At 37.3% G+C, this 27,957-nt stretch overlaps 1 protein-coding gene across 1 annotated transcript; it reads right to left on the bottom strand.

The window, feature by feature from the left end:
- Positions 1-2,119: 2,119 nt before the first annotated feature.
- Positions 2,120-26,265, bottom strand: LOC104616210 (uncharacterized protein C20orf194-like; the record flags this gene model as incomplete). The annotated part of the gene is made up of 18 exons (XM_010290844.1): positions 2,120-2,299; positions 3,118-3,168; positions 3,922-3,992; positions 5,329-5,440; positions 5,794-5,839; positions 6,300-6,344; positions 6,635-6,711; positions 7,123-7,210; positions 10,116-10,152; positions 11,211-11,292; positions 12,910-13,045; positions 14,178-14,233; positions 15,246-15,344; positions 17,565-17,642; positions 20,139-20,245; positions 21,492-21,588; positions 25,180-25,304; positions 26,146-26,265. Coding segments are annotated over 18 exons (1,607 nt in total), but the record flags the coding sequence as incomplete, so codon positions are not given.
- Between the last annotated feature and the right edge of the window lie 1,692 nt (positions 26,266-27,957).

Below are 27,957 nucleotides of genomic sequence, written 5' to 3'. Positions count from 1 at the left end.
CGAGAGGAAATGGCCTCAAATGGCCATGATCTTAAAGATCTTTTCCAAACCTAATGATTCTGCGATTCTGTTGTAATTACATAGATATGGAGGTTTAATAGTTTACAACGTGGTCATTGCTGATGCTTTCAGTGCTCACAAAATCCAAGCCACAGCACAGGTTATGTGCCTTCTATTGAGTGGCTGAGGAAGAAAAACGCAAAATACAACACTTCAAGTATCACTTCTGTCAAATCTCACAGACTATCACACTTCACAGAGAATGTGGCAACGGGCAAAGAAAGGAAATCAGAGATCTTAATTCTTTCGTAACAGAAAAGCAAGCAAAAAGAGTATTCATCCTAACTAAAACAGGTTCCTTTAACATAGAAGTCAATGAATTATATCAAGAACAACTTCATCTACTACTTGTGTATTTTCCACAAGTGATTAATCACAAAGTAGAGTTTAATTGGTAAGACTGATTGACTCAGTTAAGTTCATCCTACGGAAATCCGTAACACAGCAGTTGTATTAGCATACTAAGGAAAGAGTTTAACAGCTTGAAATTTTTTGATGTATTTTAGTCATGAATGTATACCTTATTACAGTAAGTCACAAGTGACAGAAGGAAGATGAACACCTGTTGTTACAGCACTTTTTTTCACTTCATCTTGCCAGACTACATAGCTGCAACATCAGAGCCCAAATTAGAGCACAGCAAACTGTGTTGCAGCATACGTGAAAGGGAACAAGATCAAGTTCATTTTCACTTGACACCTAAGAAAATATCTCACTCGTTGAAGTGTTACATAATAGTCCTTATACCACCTACTTAAAACTCTCCATCCCGAGAGTTATCAAAACACTTAGCTTCACAAATCTCCCCAAAAAAGGGAAAAAGTAGATGGCTCCACTGGGACAGACACAGTCAGTTTTCAAAGAGCCAACAAAAAAAAAATTGTTTTTAAACTCACCATTCTTTCCCTTCATTATTTACTCAGTGAACCTGTGCCCACAGCACTGTATTGAAAAATAGCTAAATACGTTATTCTGCATTAGCCTTCTTTCTTTAAAATCTGTTTAATTAGAGCAAAAGCAAATTCCTCTATGTGAAAATCACTATTTAATTGTATATCCTTATTTATCCTCAATACTCTCTTTGCACAATTACAAAAACAATACAGCTAAAGATTTTTCCCTAAAGATCATCAGCTTATTACTATGCATTCAGATATCAGATATTAGTTATCTATTGCTGTACATCAATACTGTGACAACACATCAATACCTTCTCTGGACAGAGGAATATAAAAATATTGTGCCTTAAGAAATATGTTTTGATTCAACAACTTCTATTTATTCTTCTAGGAGTTTTCTCAAGGCAAAGCAAGGCACATTAATGTAAGGTTGTGGGAGTGAGGGAAGCTCCTTCCAACAATCCTCTCAAATTGTCTTTGGTCGTATTATTGGGATATTTATGCTGCTTAAGTTCCTGAAGGAAAAAGCACCAAAAGAAGAGGAATGATGCAAGACTGTTGCTAGTAATCTCATGTCAGAAAGCAGTAACTCAGCTGAATCTGAAAAGGACCAAGATCGAGCATCTTTCTGTAATACGGTAATAAACACTGAAGTTCCTGAGTGAAAATGACAATGGAAAAAAACTGGAACAGCATGTCAGCTCCAGAAGGAATAGAAACAAATCATTCCAATCCCCTCCTACATCACAGCCAGCATATCATGTTGCCCAAAAGGTACTTGTTTGCCTTCACTTCTCCAGCTGAGAGCCCCTGGCATACTGTCACTACTGCAATGCCCAATCTTTCCAACCTAATGTTCATATAGGTACAGAAAAAGCAGAAAACATGGCACACCGCCCATTACAGATAGAAGCAGCCAGTTTGTGCATGCTTTTAAACTTCAACTATAGCAGAAAGTCATCCCTGAGGTCTGCAAAGACTCACTCTCAATCATGTGAGGCGAGTCCCATGGGCCTATGGCTCTGACGGGAATCCCTCTTCTAGGACTAGGAGTTTCAAGCAGAGATTGGGGACAAACTAGTAAAACATGGAGTTCAACACGAGAAGGTTGCAAAGACAAATGGAAAGCAAGCTTAAGACGATGGCATAGGTATGCTCACCAGATGTGTAAATCCCAGAAACCGTGCACCTCTCTCTTGTTTAAAAAAGAGTGGACCAACTCTGTAAGTAATTGGAAAAAAACTCATCTCACCTTCAGCAGGCATGGCCTGTGGATTGCTAGAATAAATATATGCTCCATCACCTCCAGTGAGTAAAGTGCCAAGAAAAGATTTGTCTTCCTAAACAGGAAAAAACAAACAGTACTATCACAGACTGCATCAAGGACTATGATCCAGGCAAAAACATTTTCTTATGCTTTTGCTTCAAGAGAATTTTTTTTAAATAGCATCTGTCGGAACCCTTACAAAAGTTTTAAACTGCATTGATACGGAAGAACTAGTGAAAGACAGCATCTCAAGAGTATTAATTTTTAAAAGCACTTCCCCCTGATTTTGGTTTTGCCTGCAGCTATTAAGTTACAAGTTATTGTCATAACCACAAGGCATAGCTTTTTGTTTTTAGATTGTAAATCTACTCAACTAAAAGTGTATTACAGGAAAATAAATCTATTTGTAATGAAGATTTCTGGTAACCACAAATTAAACCACAAATGTGAAACTCATGTGGTTTATGATGTTCACAGATCCCAAATTCTTTTCTTTTTATAGTGCTTAAAGTGTTTTCCTTTAGACATTTAGCACAGTAATTAAGTTAAAAGAAAGCTGCAGGTAGAGTGACATCGAGTTTGGGGGATTTTTTTTGAAACACGTGAGCTGCATAGGTAATACTTAGTCAGACTTCCATGAAATTGTAGGTTTATTAGAACTCTTTTTGCTCTTCGTTTTGTCATTCTTTGAAATAAAGAAAACCTCAAACTTTTACACATGATGTTTTTTTTTTTTGTAGGTCAAAGACTGAAACAGATAGGGTAGAATAGGCAAGTCTTTCATAGAAGAGGAATAACAAACATAAAAGCCAGTTTTACTAGCAAAGAGCTTTTCAGTATTGGTTTTTGAAAGTGTAACTTATATAGTTTGACAAAAGTATTTAATTTTACCTTCAGTATATGCTGTGCCTTTTCAGACAGTTTCACATCACTATCTTCAACCTGTAGCCAGAAATGGTTTCCATTTGCATCATTAGTACATAAAGCAAGTATAACATTAAATAAAAAGAATTAAGTAAGATTCAAGGCAAACAAGAACCTTAGGTACCACAAACACATACAGTCCAGAGACCGGAGGGCTTCAAAGACAGCTTTGTTTTCTTCAATACTGTGTTACTTTGGGACTGAAATAGCTCCTTGAAACACATTCAAGGGGATACTCCCCATTAAATTGTTTGAAAAGACTAAAATAGTATTGTATAGACACAAAGTAGTGTATCCCATTCAGTCTTATTTTTTATTGAAGCATTTCAGAAGTATGGGTTGCCAACTGGTATAACGTTGCCCAACTCCGTAACATTCATTGCAATCATACCTCTAATACAGTAGAGTACATTGCAGGTCTGGAAGCAGACCTTCCTTTCTGCCGGGGCACACATTTGAGTGATCTAAAGTGGCCCACAATAAACAGAATTTTCAAAACCACACCGTGTACTTGAAAAACCTATGCCTTTACACAGCTAAAAAACTGAAATGGTGAAAACGAAATAATTTAAAGCTTGTGTTATGAATGGAACCATCAGCCTGTTTCCACTTACTAGTTTTTTACTTCATGTCCATAGTTAAAAGTCAGAATAATATATTAATATTCTGTTTCAATGTCCAAGTTACATATTTTTCCCTCATACATCCATACTTTTATAACAAGTTCTCATTTGTGAATTTATAGAAAAACACTCAGATTTGTGTACTAACCAGCCAAGAAGCGTATCTTGGGATAGCTGCAGTCAGTATTATGTGGCTGGTTTCTGAATTAATGCTGCCATCTGCAGGGAAATAAATGGAAAGCAGGGTAGTATAATACCATGCACATGCTTCAGACTGTTCAATAAGTTACTTCTAGGTCTTGAAATTTATTTAGGAAATATGAAAATTTCCTCATTATTTTAAGGACTTATTCGTGTTTAAGTGAAGCTTTCACAGCAGACTAGCTCCCAGTCTTCTCGTGCTCTAACATACACAGAGCAGCTATACAACACCAAAAGAAACACTGCTTTTCTTCTGGTCTTAGTATATACCTCTTACACTTCCTTATCATGTCTATCTTCTTCACCTAAAGCTACATACTTCACAGAATCATTACGGTTGAAAAAGATCTTTAAGATCATCAAGTCCAACCACCAACCCAACACCACCAAGCCCATTAAACCATGTCCTAAAGTGCCACGTCCACACGTTTTTTGAACACCTCCAGTGATGGTGACTCCACCACCTCCCTGGGCAGCCTGTTCCAATGCCTGACAACTCCCTCGGTGAAGAAATTTTTCCTAATACCCAACCTAAACCTCCCCTGGCGCAACGTGAGGCCGTTTCCTCTTGTTTTCTCACCATTTCCCTTTCATTCAGCTCTTGCCTGTGACCTATCCCAAATCAGTAGCCCAAGACTTCTGCTTTTGACATCAGAGTGCTAAATCTAAGCTAATATATATAATACTCGTGTCTGTACGATGGCGTCTTCCTTTGCTGTCCTCCCCACCAAGTGTTCCCAACTCTTATGGTTAAAAACCCACAGCCTGTCTGGATACAAGAATTCATAAATATTCTTCAGACAACCTCAACAACTATGTTTCTTTGTCAGATGTAAACAATCTGGAAAACGTGCACTTGTCTAGTGTTACAGAAATTGCTCAGTATCCTGTATTTTAAATGTAAGACTGTTGCAAAAACAAGCTTTCTAAAAATCGTATCCTTTTTTAGTTTTGTTTCATCTCTTAGAAACAAAGAGCAACTGAAACAAAAACGTGGTATAAAATGAGTGTTACAAAGGTGATGGAAGAGAGCTGTTTGAGTTTCTTCATACAATAGAAAATAGGCAGAAAGACTGACGAAAATCTAGGACAGGCAGTATTACACTTCAATTTTTACACCTCAGCCCTGCTGTATCACAAGGCAGCCATAAAACCCAAAGTGAGATTAAAGAAACTGCCTTGATAGTTAAGATATTCATTACTAGCAAGCTAAAACATTTAGGCCTTCTAATTAGCCCAAAGGCTTAAAACCATAATGGTAATAATAGTAAGATCCAGCACAAGCCCTTTTGCTATTCCATCACAACAAAGCTAACAGAACAACAATGTCAGTATTAGAATTTAGAGTAGTTACCTTTTTCTTTTACTTGTATCTGTGACGTTAGAAATGACTCTGAAAAGACAACAGATCCCAAGCATCCTTTTCCTGTGAGCAAATCTGGAATGTCAAATACCATCATAGATGCCTGCAGCAATCAAACAGTTGGACAGAAAAGACGAGAAAGCAGAACTTGAAATATTTCGGTTGAAGCAGCAAACTCCGTATGTTTTAACCCTCCTAAAACACAACAGTTCTATGTTGTGGTGGAAAGTCTGAGATCATAACTCTATGTTACCATTTTATTCCAAATTTCACTGTCCACCTTCATCTTAAAATTCAATTTTACCTCGGTTTCAGCATTTGAAATCTCTCTCACCTCTCTCCTTACATTTGTATTCATACAGAGTAAAAAAAAAAATCAGCATGCCCCATGAAAAAGCCACTCGAGTTCTATTTTCTAATAAAATACGTAATCACAATACTGAACAGTTTACTTACTGTTTTAATCAAACACAGGCTATCCTCATTTTCTAATGGAGTAATTCTAGAACAATAATAATTAAACATTTAAAGGTTAGGTCATTTTCAGTGACTTCTTATCAGCCAAAAAAAGTTATTTTATTTTGAAATAAACTCTTATTTTTGTACGCCATTTCAGTCAACTAAACAGCATGGAGATTAAAAAAGCACAAGCTTGTAATATCAAGTAAGTTAAAAGCACAGTTTTAAAAGGAAACTCTTAATAGGCTCATGCTGCCTCTACTCATTAACAGTTAATAAAATTGGTCTGCCCAGTTGTTTTAGATTTTTTCTGATGTTTTTAAGATTCCACAGAATTACAGATACGAAACTATTAAACTGTCACACACACAAAAGCATTTAGTACATCTTTTATGAAATAATCAAATGCAATGTTTCCTCAGAAGCTCCAAGACAAGAAAAGTAAACTTACTACTGTATTAAAAACACTAATTAAGAACAAGAAGTGTAAGACTGATACAAACCTTCCATGATTATTCACAGCCTGAATTTGAAAAGCGATTCTGGAGCTGTAGAGAAGAAAGTACTGGTGAAAAAATGTTTTATACTGCTACATGTAAAAAATATGCACTAACAGTTTTAAAGCTAAAAAAACTGCTGAAGTAATTTTAAAAAGCAGGAAAAGACAAATGGAATAATTATCATGATTTTAGAAGTTTAGATACATTATGAAGTCTTGGAATTGGGCAATCACACAAGTTCAGTTTCAGATTAACATTTGGTGTACTTTTTCCCCCCGCAAAAGGAAACTAATGCATCGAGACAATACATCAATCAATAAGTATTTGAAAATACATACCGTAATGCAGTTTTAAGTTGTGTTAAATGAAGGGTATCTAACACAGACATGAGCATCTGCTCTGCTACCTCCTTTGCCTAAAAAAAAAAAGGAAATCAAGAATAAAGTATCTTTTCCCACAATCTGAAATCCCAGCAACTACAAGAGCACCCATAAGATAAACAAGAGACCATACACTAAACAACAACACACTGATGCACCAGGCTAAAATCTGTTCTTTCACATATCTGATTTTCCTTACTGTAAGGTTAGGAAAATTAATGAAAGGTGGAAAAATAATTGTAGATGGCTAAGATTAGACATACTCTGAAATTTCTCTGTTTTTTTTTTAAATATAATTCAGAGTGACTGGTTAGAGGCCACAGTATTAACTTCATTAATGTTATGCAGTTGACTGAAATTTTTTTTTTTTTTGGTTTGCATATAATCTTACGTTGCAAGCAATCCAAATCAACAATTACAATGTACAGAATCGGTGCTTCATTTACCTTGGATTCAGTGGAAGTTTTAGCATAGCACTCAATGCCAGCAAGCACAGCCTCTACAACAGCAGTATATATTTGCGACAACAGCGTACTGAAGAGAAATACAAACACAACATTTACTAGACAGATAGAGATTCCTCCTCCTCTGTTTAAAGGAGCAGTTTTCCCTCTCAAAACACAACTCCCTTGTATGGAAGGGGTCCTTGCTCAAGTAAGTGTAGAAATAGCTTTATACTTAACCTTTCAACTTAAAAAAAATTAATTACAGCAAGTAAATTGCTCAAATGAGAGAGTATCTTGGGGAAAAAAAAAGACCACTCTTGGCACAAATGTACTCCTGTTCTCATCAGCCAAGAAAACAAACAGACATTTTATTGTTGCCTTTCACTGGAGGTTGAGGATCACATCCTAAATATTCCAACAAAAATAGAATGGTAGCCCCATGTTCTGCAAAATCAAAACTGGAAAACAGAGTGAACCGACTTCAGAGCTTGCCTTGTTCCGGAGCATGTCAAGCAAAAAAATACCAAACCAAACCAGTCATCAGAACCTTTTCAGCACATCTACATCACAGCTTAGTCTGATCCCCTTCTTAAAAGCGAACTGAAAGAGTTGTACAGAAGAAAACAACGACCGGGTGAAGCTTGAGAAGTGACTTACAGCTACCGACATATTTATAGCTCCAGAACCATTGAAAAAATCCATCTGTGCCCAGCTAAGAAACATCAGCCTCTGCCTTCCAACTAAATTGGAATAAAAAGACAAACAGATCAACAAAACAGTCCTACTTCCCCAAACTTTAACTCCTCTCATTACTCCTCTGCAACTGCTAGATTTTGAGGGAGGGAAGAGAGGGCAGAAAGAGAAGGGTACAGCATTTAAGCCATATTGTCGTGGTTTAGCCCCAGCCAGCAACTAAGCACCCATCTATATGTTGTATCTCTTCCCTGATGGCCTGAGGTGTCATGGGCCCACCGAGCTATAAATAATTCACCCTTATGTTGCCAGTCCAGATCCACCTGAGCCACTTCAATCTTAGCAGCCTGATCCACCTGATGGTTGTTTTGATGTTCTTCAGTGGCCCGACTCTTGGGTACATGAGCATCTACATGGCGTACTTTTATGACTAGATTCTCTAGTTGGGCAGCCGAAGAACATCAAAAAACTGAAACCAGGACACGTATGCAAAGCATTCCTGAAGGATGGAAAAAAGCATCTGAAGCTCCCAAACATGGCCCAACATGGAAGAGCCTCAAAATACACCAATGCTTGTCTTTGAACTTCATCCCCAATAGCAGTAAGAGATTTTAAAATCCAACCTTTTACTACTTTCTGAGGTTTCGTCTCTGCAATTTCATGAACTTCATATACTAACACATACACTTAATTTATGTTTTCAGTACACACTCATTACAGGAAATATGTATAATTCTTCCTAACTCTGGAACCATTCCTATTTTCACTCAAATTCACATATAACTATTTGCAAGAAAACACCTCACAGTGGGCTGTGCTTTGCATTGATATGCTATAGTTACCTTACTCTTCTTCCCATTTCAAAAATTTTAACACTAACACCACAAACCAGAAAGTGGTATTTTCTTTATAAAAATAAAAATACGTTTACCCCAGGGATACTTGAAGTTACACAGTCAGTTCATGCACTCTAGTCAATCTGCACTCAAGGTTACAGTTCTGCTTCCTTTAGGAAGTAGTATTTATACAGGCAAATTTGGACTGAATAGTCCTTATGAAATATTTTCCACTCTTTATTTCATTGGAAAACACTGACAAATATAAGAACTAGTTACAGGACTCAACTGCAAACTCATTCTGAAATCGTGAGGTCATGTTTGCCAGAAAAGCTAATTTTGCTGCTGTTGTTGAAACTAGTTTATTTGATCCAATACAGGGACCCTTCCAAGAAAAAGATACTTGTAAAAAATACTGCCTCTGTCAATAGACCTCTGCTTTGCTTAGAACCCCTCTGTATTTAGTACAAAGCCTTTTAGAAGTAGGACAAGAGATACTCTATATGTTTGAGCAGAACATCTATGTAAGCAAGATTATCTGTCAAAGTCACCTTTACTATAAAATGTAATATACTGCTGCTTGGTCTAGTAACTTCTTTTACGCCTGAGAACCATACCACGATTATCAAAAGTCAATGGTATTTAGCATGAAAGGTCACCGCTACCAGCTCCCTTGGACACATCTTTTAACACCTCACTAACCTGTCATGCAGGCTTGCAAACTGCTCCACTGCAGAGGCAAGAACAGGCTCCTGAAATTATCCTAACTAACAAGGAGGACAAAATCTCTAAGGAAAGGTCTGATTTATCAAGACTGAGAGCAGTACCAAAGCAGATTATCTACCACGTTCTTAAAGGCTGACAGGTATCTACAACATGCAGAGAAGTGGACATCAACATGGATAAACAAAGCGTTATTTTGTGAAGGTCAAAACGTGCGGAAGCCTTGTAGCTTACTAACAAAAAAATTCAGAAGTTAACTTCTATCTACCCTTTAACACAGTGAAATTTCTTCACAAGTTTGCGTGTTCTCTGTTGGCATTTTCACTAACCATTATAAATCTTACGCATTGTTTAGCTTAATGAAACTAGTCTAAAAAATTACTTTGACTTCTATCTATGGAACATGCTCCCATTCAGTTATAGACACTTTCCCCCTAGGTGTAGATGAGGTACATGTTAAAGTGATTCAAATAAGTGTTAAGATGAAGAAGTTCTAATAAAATTTAAACAAAATTTACTAATACTTCCTTTCATACTTCGCCATACAGAAGGCATGTCACACCAAGAATTCCTAGTTTGCCCATTAACATCCTTTGAGAGCCTTGCACATTCAGATTATTCTAAACAAAAACGTAGCTCTGCAAATGCCAACAGCTACTGCTGACTAAAAGCAGTTTTGACCTACTACCACATGGTAGAAAGAGTGAAGAGTTAAGGATTAATAAAAAGTTGGCAGCTTACACTTGTTCAGCTTGCTTGTGCGTCTCATTGTCATTTCCTGTATTAAAAACAAAATTGCTTGTTTTAAGCACTTCCGGAAGCGTTTACACAGAACTTTTTGGACGTAGCATCTCTGCTGCATATCTTACATGACATTTATCCAGTATTTTATAGAACTGCGTTTGTTTGTAGATTTAAAAAAAGAGCAAAGCACAGGTTAACTTGTATCAGTACATACTGTGGCCAAGACCAAGACCTGCATCCCCTAAAACCAGCGGCATTGGGTCAGAACAAAGATCTCTCTCACGCTTTACCCTGGCTCCCAAAGTGGCCATTCCTGGATGCCCAGGAACAAGCACAGCTAGAGCAGAAAACATGCTGTAATTCCTTCCATTTGGCAAGCCTCCAACCATCTTCTCTTCAGATACCTTCTGAGCTAGATACGGTTTCAAGATGTATAGTAACCCTGAAGAGACTGACTTTATCCAGGGACTCATACAGCCACTTAAAACGGGCAAGAAAATTGTTTTTAACAATTTCACGTGGCTTGTTTTTATTAGGAAAGACAACTATTACAATTTGACACAAACCAGATGATAAAGAACAGAAGTCAAACAATTTTCTCCACTTTATAAAATCCTTAACTATTTTGTTGGTGGGTTTTTTGTTTGTTTGTTTTTTTTTTTTTTTTTGAAAAAAAAAAGCAGGCTTATTTGACAACTACCACTTTGAATTACTAGATTTTTGAGGACTATTTTTCTATCAAACTGTATGAAACACCAACTTAAATGTTTATCTAGTGCCTGCAAAAGGCCTGCACACTCAGGTGCTCTCTACTTTCACACTGCATTCTGATGCAAACACAAATACACTTTTTCACCTTTGAATCATTCTTTGAGAATATCCAACAGATCTCTGCACATGAATGTAGGATGTGCAACAGAACAATGTTCCATCAAAATTTCATGCACCAGCTACAGAATTACATGGTATCTACCGCTGCATGACTCAATGCTCATAAAAGAGATCAAAACCATCTTTTAATCACTATGTATTTTAAATAATCAAAGAGAATAACTGCCTTAAAGTACTGCTTGGTGTTTTTAATATACTTACCCAAGAAAGGAATGTGAGTGGTACCAAAAAAATAGGTCCTTGAACAAGCCAAAGGTCCCTTTGGAGATACACACTGCACTACCTAGTTGGCAGTATTAATGAGATACAAAAAGACATCAGTAAAAAAAATTGGTGCAATAATTAACAATAAGCTAAGTTCCCCTTAAGTCTTCTAACCACTGAAATACTACAGGAAGTGCACAACACAGACTTAACTGGATTTTAAAAAGCAACTTACGTTTTCAAAGGTATATTTCACTTTTGACTTGACCTGAATGGTTGAAAGGCTTTGGAAAGGAGATGAGCTCTGACTTCCATAAGCGTTAAGCATGTGTTTTCAATTTCCTACGTCAACTGCTCTTTTCATGAAGAGGAAAGTGTGTCAGGTTCCCATAACTATGCTTGCATTTGGTCTTATTTACTATTTTCATGACACCCTATTAAAACCGTACCACCTGTACCTGTAAATAAACCACCTTTTTGAGAACAGTGTCAGAATCTGAGAACAACAGATGCAGCAAGTACAGCATCAGAAAAAAACCTTGTACCTGCATTATGAAAGATATCAAATGGTCTGAACGGGAATATTAAGAAGGGGAAAAAAACCAAAATTGGAGTGTTTTTATGGAAATAGGGTTAGATAGAACAGGAAATGGAGGATCAGATTTCACTGGAATGCTAATACAATCCTTTCTTAGGCTTCTGATCAAGGTAATGTGTCCAGAATATCCACATACATCCATCCCTAAAGCAACTACGCACAAAATGTTGTCATGATAAGATTGTAAAATCATTCCCTCAGTCATACGTTCACTCCACGATAACCTGTACTCAACCACATCCATCTCCTCAACAGCACAGACTTTGGACTCGCACAACTGACGGACACTCCCAGAGCCCATGGAAATCGGCTGGCAGGGAGAAGTACACAATGCAATCTGCACGCTACCTCTCCTCCTTCGCTGCGAGTTACCTTCTTGATGCACCCAGCCCAGCCAGCCAGAGGATCTGAATTCCCTGGGGTCGCTTCCCCAGTTACGTCCCCTGCACGGCGGTGCAACAAGCCATCGACCTCATCATATGTTTTAAAACTAAGCTTTTACTTGAAAATGGAAACAAGTTAATCTTACAACTTGATCTTAACATTCTTCGAACACCAGAAAGATTTTCAGTTTCATGAACTGTTCAGTTGCTGAAGCATACACCGAAACTTGGATACGCATAAGTACCCTTTGTCTATTCACAAAGTCATTATCAAAAAAAGTGTCTTTCCATATCTATTTAAGAAATGGCTAAACAATTCTGCTTAAAATAAAATCTGTGTCAGAGTTAAATACATCATATGCTACCATCAGGAAAATTTTCACCTTATGGCTATGACAAATGTCCTCATAAACAACATTTCCCTCTCCTCCACCCCACACATTTACCGCACTACAAGTGTTAAAAAAGCTGTCTTTTTAAATACGAAAGATATTTTAACTCATTCAGCAATCCCTGATTAAACATCCAGTATAGCTTGACTTGGAAAGAGAGAAAAAAAAAAATGAAATTTGTTCCTTAAATTGACTAACTGTTAAGGTAACATGGTTTTGTACGTTAAAAATTGGGTATTTAATTCATTTTAAGGGCACCAAAAACATATACAAAGAAAAAAATATACACTTAAAAATACCAGATAATTACTTAAAAGCCTTACCATATGCTTAGCTGTGCTTCCACCAAGGCCGGTGTTTCGAACAAGATGTCCTTCTGATGGAAAATTAAAGTTACCAGAGTTCAAGTTTTCCTTCGTTGAGTGGCTACCAAACAGAACAAAGGGTTGCCGGCTCGGACTAAGGAGAAAAGAGGGTATCACCACCAAAATACTTCAAGAAAACTTGTGAACAACAAATGAAATCAAAGCTTTCAAATCTGATGGACTAACTATTGAATGTCTCACTAAAAGAGTAGGACAAAAAAAAAAAAAAAAAAAAATTACTGCAGCTGCAGAAAGGTTCTCATTGAAAAGACCAGGTTCCAAGGGAAAAAAAAACTACAAGACTATAATTTCTTTCATATATGAGAACATATCTCAAGGCTGTTTCCCAAATTATATTACAAGGGTTTTTTCCTTGTTTTTAAAGTAAATTGCCTTGAAAAGCTGACTAGTTTAAAATTTACCACCTTGAAAAACCCTGAAATGACTATATGGGAATGAAACAAAACTATTTTGGTTTTAGTTCTGGCTTTAGGCCCAAGACTCAACTGGAGAGGTCAAGGTTTTTCTTTTCATTATTTATATGCAAACAACATAGGACGCTGAAAACAATAAAGGACATTGAACTCCAATGTTTAATTCCAAATAAAGAAGAATCTGCAGACATTCAAGTAGCTAAGCAACCTTTATTTAGCTCAAAACAGCAGAAAGCTTGGTTTTGCAACACATGACAAACAACCTTCCTTCTCACTTAACGCTCTATGCTGAAATAAAACAAAGCTGACCTGTATTGTCCATCTCATATTGGCCAAGATTTTGGTTTTTAACTGCCCTGCTTTAAGTATTGGTTTTGTGCATTTTGTGACTCACGAAAGTATACTGACATCTTCAACCTTCATATTTTAATTGTTGAGTAGCATATAAATAGGACTAATATTTTCAAACATAGGTGTCCTGTATAGTAAGTTCATGAGTTTGTTTAGATACCTGACCATGAAGAAATTGATCACATTGGAATGCACAAGGCAGATGGTTTCAAACATGTTGACATTGTAAATGTAATAACCACAGCATTAAAACCATGAAAATTCGGTTTATCCCACCCAGAAGTACCTTCGCATGTTGTTTTTTTTAAATATGCAAAGATGAGATCTGATATACTGAGATGGTCCCAAGAGGAATTATAAGCATTATGGCATCAGAGATACAGAAATAACATACCAAGGTACTAGTGATACCACAATTTCACAGGGACTAATGAGTAATACCTGTTATCTGTTACATGGCTTGAGATCATTCCGTGACTGAAGTAACTTCTGAATGGCTGTGAAGAAAAAAAAAATATCTGATTAACAAGTAAGTGAACACAAAGTGTGATATATCCTTACTATCATTAAGAATATTATTATCATTGTTTAGCCTGGAGAAAAGGAGGCTGAGGGGAGCCCTCATCGCTCTCTACAACTACCTGAAAGGGGGTTGTGGTGAGGTGGGGGTTGGTCTCTTCTCCCAAGCAAGCAGCGATAGAACGAGAGGAAATGGTCTCAAGTTGCGCCGGGGGAGGTTTAGACTAGACACTAGGAAAAATTTCTTTACTGAGAGAGTGGTCAAGCATTGGAACAGGCTGCCCAGGGAGGTGGTGGAGTCACCGTCACTGGAGGTGTTCAAAATTGTGTGGACATGGCAGTTCAGGACATGGTTTAGTGGGCATGGTGGTGTTGGGTTGATGGTTGGACTTGATGATCTTGAAGGTCTTTTCCAACCTTGATGATTCTGTGATTCTGTGAATGAACCTGAGTTATCCTTCTAAGAGAAAACTCCTGAACCCTCAAAAACTACTTCCAACTTCCATAAACAAACCCAAACACCACTGAGTCTCATGTATGCTTAAAAAGCAACAGCCACTACCAAAAAGTACTGTGCTATTTTCACCCATGCTGCATGTTACCATCAGTTATGTTTGATACTTGTCATGTGCAACCTCAATTTGTTAGGAGGTGTACATACCAGACATTCCACCAAAATGAAAGTCAATATACCTACAAATAGGTGTCTGATGTGCAGGTGTAAATCAACTAAGTTCAATTACCAGTGAACAAACACTCAACTGTGAACTACACCAGGCAGTCCTAAGCCATCATTCCACCGACAGGTAAGGTGGGCAGTGAGCTTAAACCAATAGGTTTCTACCCCTCAAACAATAAAGGTGAGAGGGGGTAGGGAGGAAAAAAAAAAAAGAAAAAACCCAAAACCAAAAACCAATGCTGAATGCTTAATACTTATTACTTCTGCATGGATGACACTAGCATTTCAAAGGATTACTGCAGCAGGCATACCTCCCCCGCCTGAGATTCTGATAGTTCCAGAATGAAGGGAATTTCAGTATCAAAATTAGCAAAAAAGTTGGTCCACTGGTGTTCAAAAATCATTAAATCCTAGGAAAAAAAAAATTCAACATTACTTAGCATGGCAAGTGTTATACCAGAGAAAAGAAGTCACAGGTCGTACTGAATGAACCCAAATTACTTTAGAACAACATAGACTACATTTCACTGTGCAGTATAGAATACAGCCTGTCCGATGAAACAATAAGTACAAGAAAATAAGCATCTTTCAAAAGATAAGAACTTTCCGCTGGACTTTAAGGGGGTCTTTTTTGGGTGTGTGGTTTTTGTTTGCTTGTGGTGGTTTTGTTTTTTTGGAGAGGGATGAGGCAGAAGAGGGAAAAGGACCAGAGCCTCGCACGATCTGCTTTTAACCTATAGAAGAACATGTTTTGAGATCACTCTTAAGTCAGACCTCGTTTCCCATAAGACTTCCAAAATAAACACTGGGATAGATTTCATTTTCAATTTTTAAATCTGTATATGGCTCTGCAGTAATTTCTATCTGGCATTAAGTAAACTTGTGGACAGAAAATGAGGAACAGGCTGGGGAATTTGGGAAGCTCATGATATGCACGTGGCAGACAGTCATTTCTTTATCTGCATTTGTAAAAAAAAAAATTATTAAGTGGAAAAGGAAATACTAGTAACACCTCACTAAAGCAGAAAAAAAGGAAGATGACTACAGGTTAAGTGTTGCATTCAAATTAATTTAAAAAAATCAGAGAATCAATAAAAAGAAAAGCATGCCATGCTGATAAAGCAGGAGCCTTACAGAACTAGGCAACTTTAAAATGATCTCAAGCTTACTTTCAGTTACTTGTCACATACTAACTTGGAAGATGAGAGATATCCTGATTTTAGAAAGTGTAGTTTTTCAGATGTATATAACAGGCAAAACCAGAACTATGATTTTAGCAGCGGTGTAAGTATTACACGGTATTTTACTTCAGCCACTTCATTAATGCAGGATTGAATAAAATGTAGGGAGTGAATGTTGACAAAATCCTACAAGCCTTCCAAAATATTAATAAAGGCTATATTAGAGGTTTAAAATGAAGATTTAAATTTAGAGGGAGAAACTATTGTTGAAGAATATTCCAGTCTCAAATAAGCTTTTCATAGAAGCTAAGAACTAAAACGTGCTTTTGTCAGTTTTTTGGAACATGGCGGTAAGGTACATCACATTCTTTTAAAGCCCAAGTACAGTCCAAATCAGGACTTTTTGAAATCAAAGCTGTGCTAACAAAAAAAAAAAAAAAACACAAAAAAAAAACATATACCAGCTTCAAATGCTCTTTAAGATCACCTAACTTCATCCTCACTGAGAAAATTAATCATTTTTAAAATCACCACTTTATGTGAGTTGTATGAAAACCCATTAATTTATTTCAGAAAATTTTTAAGTAAACTTAAAAACAACTTTCAGGTTTAAAACCTAAAAATAGGGTAAGTCAGTCTGTTTCAGGGTAGACTTACCAGGTACAAGAAAAGTCCTAAACTTCCACAGGAAGGGAGAATTGAAATATCAGAGATTGACTATTTAGACTCACAGCCTTGTAAACCGTATGGCATTTTAATTTTCATTACAGCAGTTGATCAAACAACTAAATTGGTGTTAACTACCAATATTTTAATAATGAAGCATACTTACTGCTGAACTTACTACTATTAGAAGCTTATTTTGCTGCCAAGCTAGAAACTGATAAAAAATTAACAACAAATTAATATATTCTAATACTCCTACATTTCTTTCTTCTCTAGCACTGAGATCAGACCATCACACTAAAATGCAGAATCACTTTACACTGTATGTTTGTATTTCACAAGGCATCAGGGCAGCCACTGTGTGTCACTGTTACCCACTTAAAGCAGTTACCAAGCAGTCCTGAAAGCGTTTTTTCGTGGAAGAATGGTTCTATGTTTTTTTGCCCCCCTTGCTGCAAAAGGAGGATTAACACACACAAACATACCAACTTTCTGTACTTTGTACATAGTCCTATGACCTGAAGAATAGTCACACCATTTAGAAAAACTTCTAGGAGAATTTCAGGCAAATTAAGAAATTCAAGGACTCCAAGACAAGCTATTTTAACGTTTTGTGGACTTTGTCGTAGATTTGAGAAAAGGAAAGAGACCCTGGGAACAATAGTATGCAGAACTAGTAGATTAAGTCTGTAAGTGCTATTAAAAACTAAACAAAATCACAATTTTGCTCTGCGGCTACACTAATGGATTAGTAGTCAATTCAGAATATTTCACCTGCATTACCTCAAAGACCAAGTCCTCCAAGGAAACAGGATCCATTTTGCTGTATGTCCTCCACAAATCAGCACTGACATCCATTAACTGAAAAAGATTTTAAACATACTTCTGTGAAAAACACCATGAAGAATGCCACAGATTCAGGTTTAAGCTCCACTGAAACAGCCTTGCGCACAATGCCCAGTCTAACAGACCTTCTTAACTCTGAATTTGGAAATATTTTTACACTACTGATTACAAAAGAATTGACCAGATGCAAGTGTTCTGGATGCTTCAGCAACTCATTTCCTCAAGTGAGGGTTTAAAGTATGTGCAAAGTTTTGCTTGCATCTTTCAAATACATCATTTCATAAAGTTTTTCAATTTGAGTTAATAGCAAAGAATAGTATCAGTTGGTGCAAGCAAAAGGGAAAGATCACTTTTCTGAGACAAGACAGACAAGACGCAGATTCCAAGGTTACTCATCCTACACACCAGCCAATTCTTGCTGTAAATTTAGGCTAAGCTACTTTAACTTAGCAATACCTGCTTCCAAGTAGTAAGATCATAGAATCATAGAATAGTTTGGGTTGGAAGGAACCCTTAATGGTCATCTAGTCCAACCCCAAAGCAGATGACACAGGCTGCATATGAGAACACTATTCAAAAATATATTCTTAAGGGTCACTTGAATCTGAGTAATTTCTGCATTTACAGGGATCTCCATAACCACTCAATTAAAAACGCAACACTGGCTGGAATTTTCTTAAACCACTGCTTTACAGTTATTCCAGTCACTCATGTTATTAGATATGGTAATAATGATTTCCCAGACATCACTTCCATTCACCTATCAGTACAGTAAATTCTCTGGATTACAGCACCTTGAGCATCTCTGACTTCTCTAGTAAAAGAGCAACTGCTCTTAAAACACTGAAAAAAATTCGTAACTTATCATCATTAGTTTATCTTCAAATCTAATAGCATAGAATGCACAGTAGAGGGAAAGTCAGTTTGAGGAGCTAAAAAAGTACTGAGAACACCTCCACTTAATAATGGCAGAAGTATTCATTTATAGATCATTTACAGTCTTCCCAAAGGTACTTCCTCCCATGGATCGTTTTTTTCTCCTCGTCTGTGACATATAGCAGCTGCCTAACAACACCCATGAATACATAGTTACGTAAAAAGTTAAGAATGCCACTTCCCACTTGAAACCCCCTTATGACTTCAAGGAGGAAGAAAGCTCTGAACCGCCAGAGCTAACATGCTTACTCTTAAAAATGGATACTGAGAATTTTAATTGCTCCTTTTTAAGTCTGCAAGAGTGCTGCAAAGACAGTATCAAGTCCCACAATGAAATGGAATAGGCTCTGTCTTTAAAAGTCATTGCCACACTGTGTCTACACATCTTCTCAAAGCCTCTATGGATTCATTAAATGAATTAGCAAGGGTAATTACAGACCCAAACAACTTGTGAATCCAGAGACAAATTTTCATTGACTAATTTCACATATCAGGAAGGGCTATTGATACTTAGGCATACATACACAAGGATGCTCATCTATTTGTGCTTTTGCATTTAATGATTTTGACAGGTTCACACAACAAGATTACAGTACTAGTGATGGAATGAATAAAAGAAAGGCATGAAGAGAAGTATCAGTGGAAAGAGAACAGTGCTCAGAGAAAGGCACACTTGAACTCACATAATAGATTTTTGAGCAAGCATGTACAGTACTACATGTGATGAGACTTTAACAATGGTACTATTAATTCCATGGGTTTTTTCCAGTTGTCAGAAGTCAGACAAAGAACATTCTGGCTGTAAAAATGGAGGAGTGACAAGAAAAATAGGACATCTGCATTTCGGTGGCAGAAGTCCAAGAAAATTAAATAAAAGAAGCTTCAAACAAGTACAAAAATACAAAGCTAGCCTCTGAAGATGCTGTTAAGAGTATCTTTAATAAACAGGCAAATCAAATGATACAAGTTCCTCAGAGTGGAACAGCAAATCATGATTAAAACTAGGAGCATCATCAAAAATCTTCACTGTTACCTTATTCAGCAGGCTATGATGACCCAAGAATATATAACGTTGGTGAAAAAAGCAGATGCATTTCTTGCATCAAAACCAATGACCCAAGAAATACAGTCACTTCTTATTTTCTCAATTGATTTCAGGCATCTGTCACTGGGCAGCTTCTCTTGCACTACTCAAAGACCTATACCCACCTACTAGAACTAAAAAAAGTATTTTCTGTCACTGGTAGAGGAAGATCTAGAAAATAAGGGAAAAAAGTTCTAAATCACAGCAGGGGGCTGGAAGCGGGAACCAAACAATCATCATTTATCCAGGACAGAGTGCTGTGTAGCTCCTAACAGTCTCTCAGGAAGCCTGTGGTGTCTCCATCCTTGCATATTCAAAACTCAGCTTCCTAAGATCCTGAAAAACTTCATCCAACTTAGAAGCTGGCCCTCCTTTGAGTGATGATTCAGGACTAGATGATCTCAAAAGGTACTTTCCAACTGAAATAATTTCTTGATTTTATTTCTGCTTCAGAATGTAAATGGAAGAAAACAAAAAATGTAACTACTCACTTCGTATTTCATTGTAAAGAAGCCATCACCCCCAATTCCTTCCAGTGCAAAAGCCTGCACTATTGGCCACTTTTCAACAATGAACATATCAAATATCTGTAGATGACCTGCAAAAGAAATGTTTCACAGAAACATTCTCTCACAAATACTGGCAGTTGAACTTTATGCGAGATCGTAAGAGTTGTTCTGAGATTCTAATAAAGGTTCTCAATTATCCTGTCTTTCTTCAACTTAAAATCTTTAATTGAAAAAAACGGGTTTTTGTGAAGACAGTAGTTTTTAGAAACTCCTTTTGCTACACTCCAAATTGCGTCCCTTTTTTCCAGCTGTCAGTCTAGTAAAGGATATTATGTCTCCTCGCAAATTTCATTCCAAGACCATTAGCAAAACTCGGCCCATTAAAATTCAATATAATAAACAGGGAGCTTTGCTTACTCCAATTTCTTAAAATATTTGGCCTTAAGTAAAATACAGTCAACATCATCCCGGTGTTAACCAGTATTTTAAGTCAGGGGGGAGGAAAACTATTCAGTGTGGTACTCACTGGTGAAGCTGTAAGCCATCTGAAGCGAAGTGCTATTACTACCCTTAAGCTACACACCTTCTTCAGATGCTTCCTAACAAAGAACAGCCATCCTCCTCATGCCCTGACCCATTAACAATTTTCCAGGCAGTCAGAGCATATTACCCTTTCCTCAAGAGAAGCAATGAAGAATTAGGAATAATTAAAAAAAAAAGTGTAGGTTGAACTTACATCGTTCAAAAATAGAGAGCAGGTTTTTTTGTTTGCCTCTCGCTTTCTGTACTAAGGATCAAAAACCCCACATGCTCATGCTACACAGTGAAGTACTTGCACTGCATTACTTTTGCATTATTCACTGTTCAGGCTACTGCAAAGTAAACTTTACTAAACAGTGTAAGATTACACTGTTACACTAAACACTAAGATTATAGCCAGCAAGGCTGGCTACAGATCATAACAGGAAGTCATGCAGTCCCGTTTTTTCAGTGCTAAAAAAGGAAACTTGCATAACGAAATGTTTATTCTTTCCTGACATAAAGAAGTATTTAGCTGGAGCTCTCATCTGAACAGAGAACTTCTGTAGCAGCAGAACACACTTCTCTGAATGCAAATTCTTTCTTTGACTCACGCTGTGAGCATTCACTCTTCAGATGAAGTCTAAGCGCTTGCATTTTTCAGAAAGAAACCCAATTCAAGTAAAAAGAGGTTAAAAGGAAACTATTGACATATTAATCCTTATTTCTTAACAAAGGCAGGAAAATCTTCATTCCCTGAACTGCATGACTTGCATACTGCAAAACACACTATAAGCATAAAACAAGCTAGCCTACCTTGGCAGCTGTATGGAATACCAATGCGACTGCAATCTCGAACCATGTCTACGAAGCTGGAAATTTTGAATTCCTCCGCAGCTTCTTCATCTTCATACTGAAAGAAGTAATTTGAAATAAAATTTTATCAAGCATGCTTAATTTGATTGTTAGCTTTGAAGTAAGGAGATTATGTATTGTATGGTTTTAATTCCATGGCAAATGCCACTACACGTAATCAAGTAAAATATTATCTAGTTTCCAGAAGTTGAAGAATCTCTTTAGCCTCTGCATTTTGGAAACTCCATCATAACAGGGATGTATTCAAGACAATGGAAAGTGTTCTTTAAAAATCAAACTTTAGAGCAAGGTTTTTGATAAGGTTATACAAAGGCATAAAAATACACTTTATTTTCAGCTTTCAGTGAAGTTTTTCAACATCATCTACTAGATTCTAGACAGTTTTTAAACAATAACAGATATTTTGAGGATACCAACCAATGTGCCACAAAAAAAACTTGCCACTAATCAGGGCAGGGGGAGTATTACCAGCTTAACAACACTAAACTGGGAAAGCAGAGTGACACGATATGCCTCAGGTCACAGAACACGCAATGAGAACCAATTTCTGTCTGAGGGAGAGGTATATGTAGGAAAAAGAGGAGGAAAGAAGAAGAGACACCACCATGCAACACTATCTTGCTGTTTCATGCTAGTAGCAGACTAAAATTGTCTGAAGACTTCAGCAGACTGAAGAGCAGGAGTGAAGAACAAGTATCATACTTATGGCTCAGGGAAGCATAAAAGCTAGACTTAAGAGACAAATCACACAAAAATCATTTTTATAACAGAACAAAAAAATCTGAAAATGCTCTCTCATCTGAAGAGGCACAGTTTAGTAGCAAGTCTGAAACCAACAGGCACTGCTGGGTACTTCAAGGGTCACTTGCTTTCTAGAGCAAGATCAGAAGGCAGTGGTGTTTTGTCTATTTTTTTTTTTAATGTACAGCATTCTGAACTTAATATCAAGGTAAATTACATCATTATGAACTTTTTGTGTATAGCTCTTGTGAGCTTCAGGATACACCCAACAAATTTATTTTAAGAACAAGTTCTTTTAAGACAAGCCTGAATTTCAGATGCAGCCCAAGTTCCTCCATGATGTGTTCTCTCCTCAACCCTAGGAAGCCAGATCAAAGTTCCAGTTCAAAGCCAAGCCCCAAACAACTGCCATTTTCTCAAAACTTAAAATGCCATTAGAATAAGAACTTCTGTTTTGGCAGGGTGCTAAAGGCTTGCTCGCTATCTGCTATTGCAGGTATAAATACAGCCCGTTCCATAAACAGTACACTCATGACACCCAGAAAGCTTTTACAGTAAGCAATTTTCAGTACTTTATCTTATTTGGCCATTTTGAAAATGGGCATTCTTTAATAATATGTTTTCTCTTCCAATAACTAGGTATTCACTTAAATTCCCATGGTCTAGTTAAAGGCAAGTAGGAAGGAAGAGAGGAAGGAGAGGCTGTAGGTTTTGCCAAATTCACCAAGAGCTGCACAGAGCCAGGCACTGTATTGCTTTCTTTATTTCTAAAGCTCTTGAGCTTTTTTGGTTTCATTCTTATAAAAGCAAGCAAAAGGTACTTCTATCACTGCAATAAAAAAAAAAAAAAGCTTAAAAGCCACTACAGGCAATCCTCCTGTAAACAGGATACCCTTAAAGCCTGACACAGCAACGTTTTTTGGTTTCTCTTTCAGAAGTGATCTAGGAAACTGGCAATTCTCATACATTGGAAATGTGACTGCAAATGCATCGCATTGCATTGCATCTGCAGTGTTTCATCACATGAAATAGCAATGAAGTAAACCTTGTATTTTCAGTTTCAGAAATCAAACTTCTCCATCCATTTCTAGAAATAGCAAGGCATATGGTTTACCTTTCTAGTTACATCACATTTCAAGCCAGTACTGTGTGATTAGGGTTACTACTTACCACAGAACCATACAGAAGCCCATAAGCAGACACAGCTTTAAAATTCAATAGTGATATTGCAGCTGTGCTAGCAATAGTGTGTTAGTAACTACTCCAGTCTTGACTCCAAAATGCGTGTGTTTTGCCACCATCAGATAGGCTTCAAGATTTGCCCTTTCAGTAGGCATTTTGGCAACAGAAAAACCTTATGAAGCCAGGCTTTAGATTTTGCTACAGCATGCTTTAACCTGTAGGTCAGCTGTTCACATCTCAACAAGCAGGAATTATCCCCCTCTATGCATGGGACTGTATCTAGAACGCTGCATCCAGCTCTGGGACCCATGTACAAGACAGACATTGACAAACTGGAGCAAGTTCAGTGGAGGGCCCCCATGACCATCAGTGGGTTGGAGCACTTGTCCTACAAGGAGACCCCCAGGCTCGTTCAGCCTCGAGGAGGCAATGGCCAGACCTAATAGCTGCCTTCCAACACCCACAAGTGTTATTGAGATGGTGAAGCCAGGTTCTTCGCAGTGGTCTGCAGTGGCAGGATTTAAAACAAGAGAGGTTCAGACTCGACAAAAGGAAACACCTCTTCACTATTAAGATAGTCAGGTAATGGAGCAGATCGCCAATAGAAGAAGTTCTGCAGTCATCATCCTTGCAATCTTTCAACACCCAGCTCCAAAAAAACTCGAGTAACCTGAACTGATCTCATCACTAACCCTGCCTTAAGCAGGAGGGTGGATAAGACGATCTCCAGAGGTCCCTTCTAACCTGAATTATTTCATAATTCTCTGATCTAAACTATCAAACAGCCACATAAAAACACAATCAATCTATCATAAGCCCCAGCACTTTCAAGCTGGAAACTCAAGGGAGCAAAGGTTTCTCTCCTGGAACTCCCCATTCATTCTTCCACCAGCTTCACCCACTGGCATCACAGGCTCCTAACCACTCCCTTCAGACTTCAGTATAATTCTAATTTAGAAAAGAAATTATACAGAACTGAACTGGGGGGAAGTTTTGCATGATGGCATTTACAAAGAAGCAATTCCAGTCTCAACTGGAATAAAAAGGTTCCTATTCTACACCTAGATAAACAGTATTTTAATTTTTTACGCCTCTAGGTACTTCACTATGATAAACACAGCTTTTCTAAGAATACTCCAACTTCTAAATGCAAGATGAAACCCGTATCACTCACATGGTCCAACAAAAGTGAGGTTAATAGCCATTGAAAGGAAGAGTTGAAAGTTTAAATAATAAAGTTTCTTGATTTTAAATGGCTTACTAAGCCAATCTTTTCTAGTATTCTAAAATTATCGGCATACAACACATTAAAACACTGCTTTGGTGTCAAATAAGGCTATCCTTAGAAACCTCAGTGGTGACTGTGATACTCAATTCAGATTTCTCACAACCCACACGTTTTTCCTCATTAAAAAGATCATCAACTCATGTCAAAGCAGTAGTAATTAGTGGGAGAGGGGAGTAATTTGTCTTCATGCTCCAACAAATTCAAAGTATTAAAAACATATTGTTCTTGCACACATTAGCAAAATGATTAATACCCATACATATATATATATATATATATATGCAGATCACTCCCCTGCTGAGTATGAAAAAGAAAAACATGACTTCTGGAAGGAATGTTAAAAAAAAGTTCCACTTTGAATATCAGTTCATTAACAAGTTCATTAGCAATTCTCATCTGCATTCATTTTACACTTACCTCATTTTCAGTCAGACAGTGAAAATGCAAGTTCCTCCAGTACGCCACATACGGCAAAAAATGATTATAATTCACAGGGTTACAGTACAGATGGACACTGTCAGGTTTTATTAATATGATTATATCTGCAACAAGCAGAACAAATATTATTCCAGCATCAAGTCTCCACACACAGAAAAATTACATAGGTACAAAAAAAACCCCACAGAAAGTGAACAGAAAACTTTTCCTATAATGTACCTCATTAAAAGACAATTGTTTAACTATTTGAATACACAATCATTCCCCACTTCTTTAAAAGAAACAATTGGCAGCCATATACAGTTCCAAGCACAATAGTACTTCTTACTGTTCAGAACAATTGTGGGTTTATTTTGAAGTCTTGCACAGAACTTGCATCAGCCTGTCTTTTGAAAAGCCGAGAGTGTCAAGTGGTGAGTCCTCACAGAGCGCTTACAAAACTGTAAACTACAGTTGCTCTCGCCTGATACTACACCAGAAGGTTGCGCCAACTAAAAACTGGCGTTACAGCACATGGAGTAGATATTCAAAGTTTCATGGAAATAAGGGAATAATTATCTATGATCATGGTGATTGGCCACCTTTCAAATATTAAAAAAGTTAATATGTTAAAGTAGAAAAGAGCTCAAGTATTTTAGAACTCCAGAGGTTTAATCACACAATAATTGATAACACATGTACATACATACCATGACTGAGCTAGGACTTCTCCTAATGGGCTGTATTTGTCTAGGTTTATAAGACTTTGGGGAATGTATGGAGGGGGCATGTGTTTAGAAACAAGAGTTCATCAGCAGACTTTCTAAGAACAGTTTTTCAGGTCTATATTTACACAATTAGGGATTTAATATTTTTTTTTTTGTTTGAGGTATGCCCCTTTTTCTGGCTCACCCTTCCTCCAAGAAGAACTGAAGAATAGGTAAAAATGTTGAGCATGTTACTCACCATCAAGAACTTCTTCAGGAAACCCAGTTCTTTCAAAGTCATTGTTACTCTGGTTATACAAGCCAAAAAGCAGATAGTTTGCCAGTTCCCGGCAACCTTCATTGTATCGACTGTCTATTCCTGCAAAAGCAAAACCATATGTGAAGTGTTATGTGTCCTAACATTGCACACCTGAAAAGTTAGTTTTCTTCCCTAATAAGAAAGCTTTAAAATAGGAGTATTAACTCCCTCACATAGTCAGTGGGCACTTGTACCCATTGAACACACTGGAGAAACAGGGTAGAGAAAAAGAAGTTTTTCAAGTTCATTGCCACATGTTAACATTCCACTCGACCTAAATCCATAGGCATTGCTTAAAAAAATTAAGTCCAGTTTTCTGCAGTGCTCTGCATCAACGAAAGTTCAATTTTATCTAGTAATTCAAACAAACATCTGTCTGTAGGCAGTATGCATTCCAGTTAATATGTTCTTGATTGAAGCTTCCTAACAAACTAATCCTGTGACCTAAATCTCCTGCTTTAGAATACATGATTAAACATTATCTTATCAGTATTATAGTGCAATCCCTGAGTCACCAGAAAGCCAGTGTGGACTTCTAACAAATTATGAAAAGATATTCTCACAGAACATATGGCATAGAAACAGCTTCCAAGGAGAGCCTTTTCTGGTCCTTGGCAAAATAAAATTAAAACAAAGATCTGGAGCGTGAAAAGGTAGAAGATAAATACAAGAAGAAAGGAAACAGGCCACAGATTTAGGAAACGCTTTAATCTCTCAAAGACAGTCACAGTCATAATGCCTAATTCTGCTGTAATAAATGAAGTTTTCTCCAGAAGTAAAATTTTGCACGAAGCAGAATCCTTGACATCCACACATGACAGAGGTCACCAGTCTTGACTGCTACAAAATTTCTCAAAAACACTAACATCAAGTTTTCCTGCCAAGTTATATTAGGATACAGTTGGATGGCTGACGGTAAATCAAGATTCGTTACCACTGTCCAAAGTAGAGATCAGTACACTGGTCATGTAATGACACAGCCTGGCTGTCTGGGTTGAAGGACTTGCATCGGAAATCAAACTACTCAAGAACCACCTGAACGTACCAGAAATTGGAACAAACCCTAGGCTCTCCTAACTGTGCCCCTTTTTTTAAGTCACACTTCAGCTTTAAAGTGCTAACCAGATGCCATGTCTACATTCAGCTACTGAATCCCACATCTCAATAAACTCCCTTGTTTGTGTAGTAATTGGATAGCTCATATTTTTTAAGGTATCAGATACTTGGTGTAAGAGAAAAATTCAATCACTTGAAATTGTGCTGAAGCTATGAACCTCTGTAATACTGCTCCTCGCTCACAGCTTCATGATTATTATCAGCAGTAACACAGGGAAGCATTGCATTCCTTGAACTGTGTGGAGAAAGGGAGAAGTTGCATCGCGCCTGCCCCAGCTTTCTCAGCCCTCAAAAATCCTTCCTGACACAACTTTGAATCCTCATTCCTCTGCTATCTAGCTTCTAGCACTGATCTCCCATTCATAATGATCTTAGAGGTCTTTTCCAACCTTAATGATTCTATGTCCTCAGAGCATGCTCTTTTTAAAACGAATCACAATTCTGTGTTTAGGGAGGCATCCTTTGACAAAGGGTGTCTCAAGAGCCTTCGCAGTCAATCTGTAACCCAGGTCATGGCATCGATAAGATAGCTAAAGAATGCCCAGACCCAGTCACACATTTTTTCCCCTTTGCTGCAATGTTCCGTCTTTGCCGTGCCAATAATCTTCTGCATAACCAGACTGCCCTGGATCTGGG

This window comes from Phaethon lepturus, unplaced genomic scaffold, assembly GCF_000687285.1.
Source record: "Phaethon lepturus isolate BGI_N335 unplaced genomic scaffold, ASM68728v1 scaffold470, whole genome shotgun sequence".
NCBI classification, from domain to species: Eukaryota; Metazoa; Chordata; class Aves; order Phaethontiformes; family Phaethontidae; genus Phaethon; species Phaethon lepturus.
The sequence above is the reverse complement of the archived record's forward strand: the minus strand, read 5'-3'. Positions and strand labels throughout refer to the sequence as shown.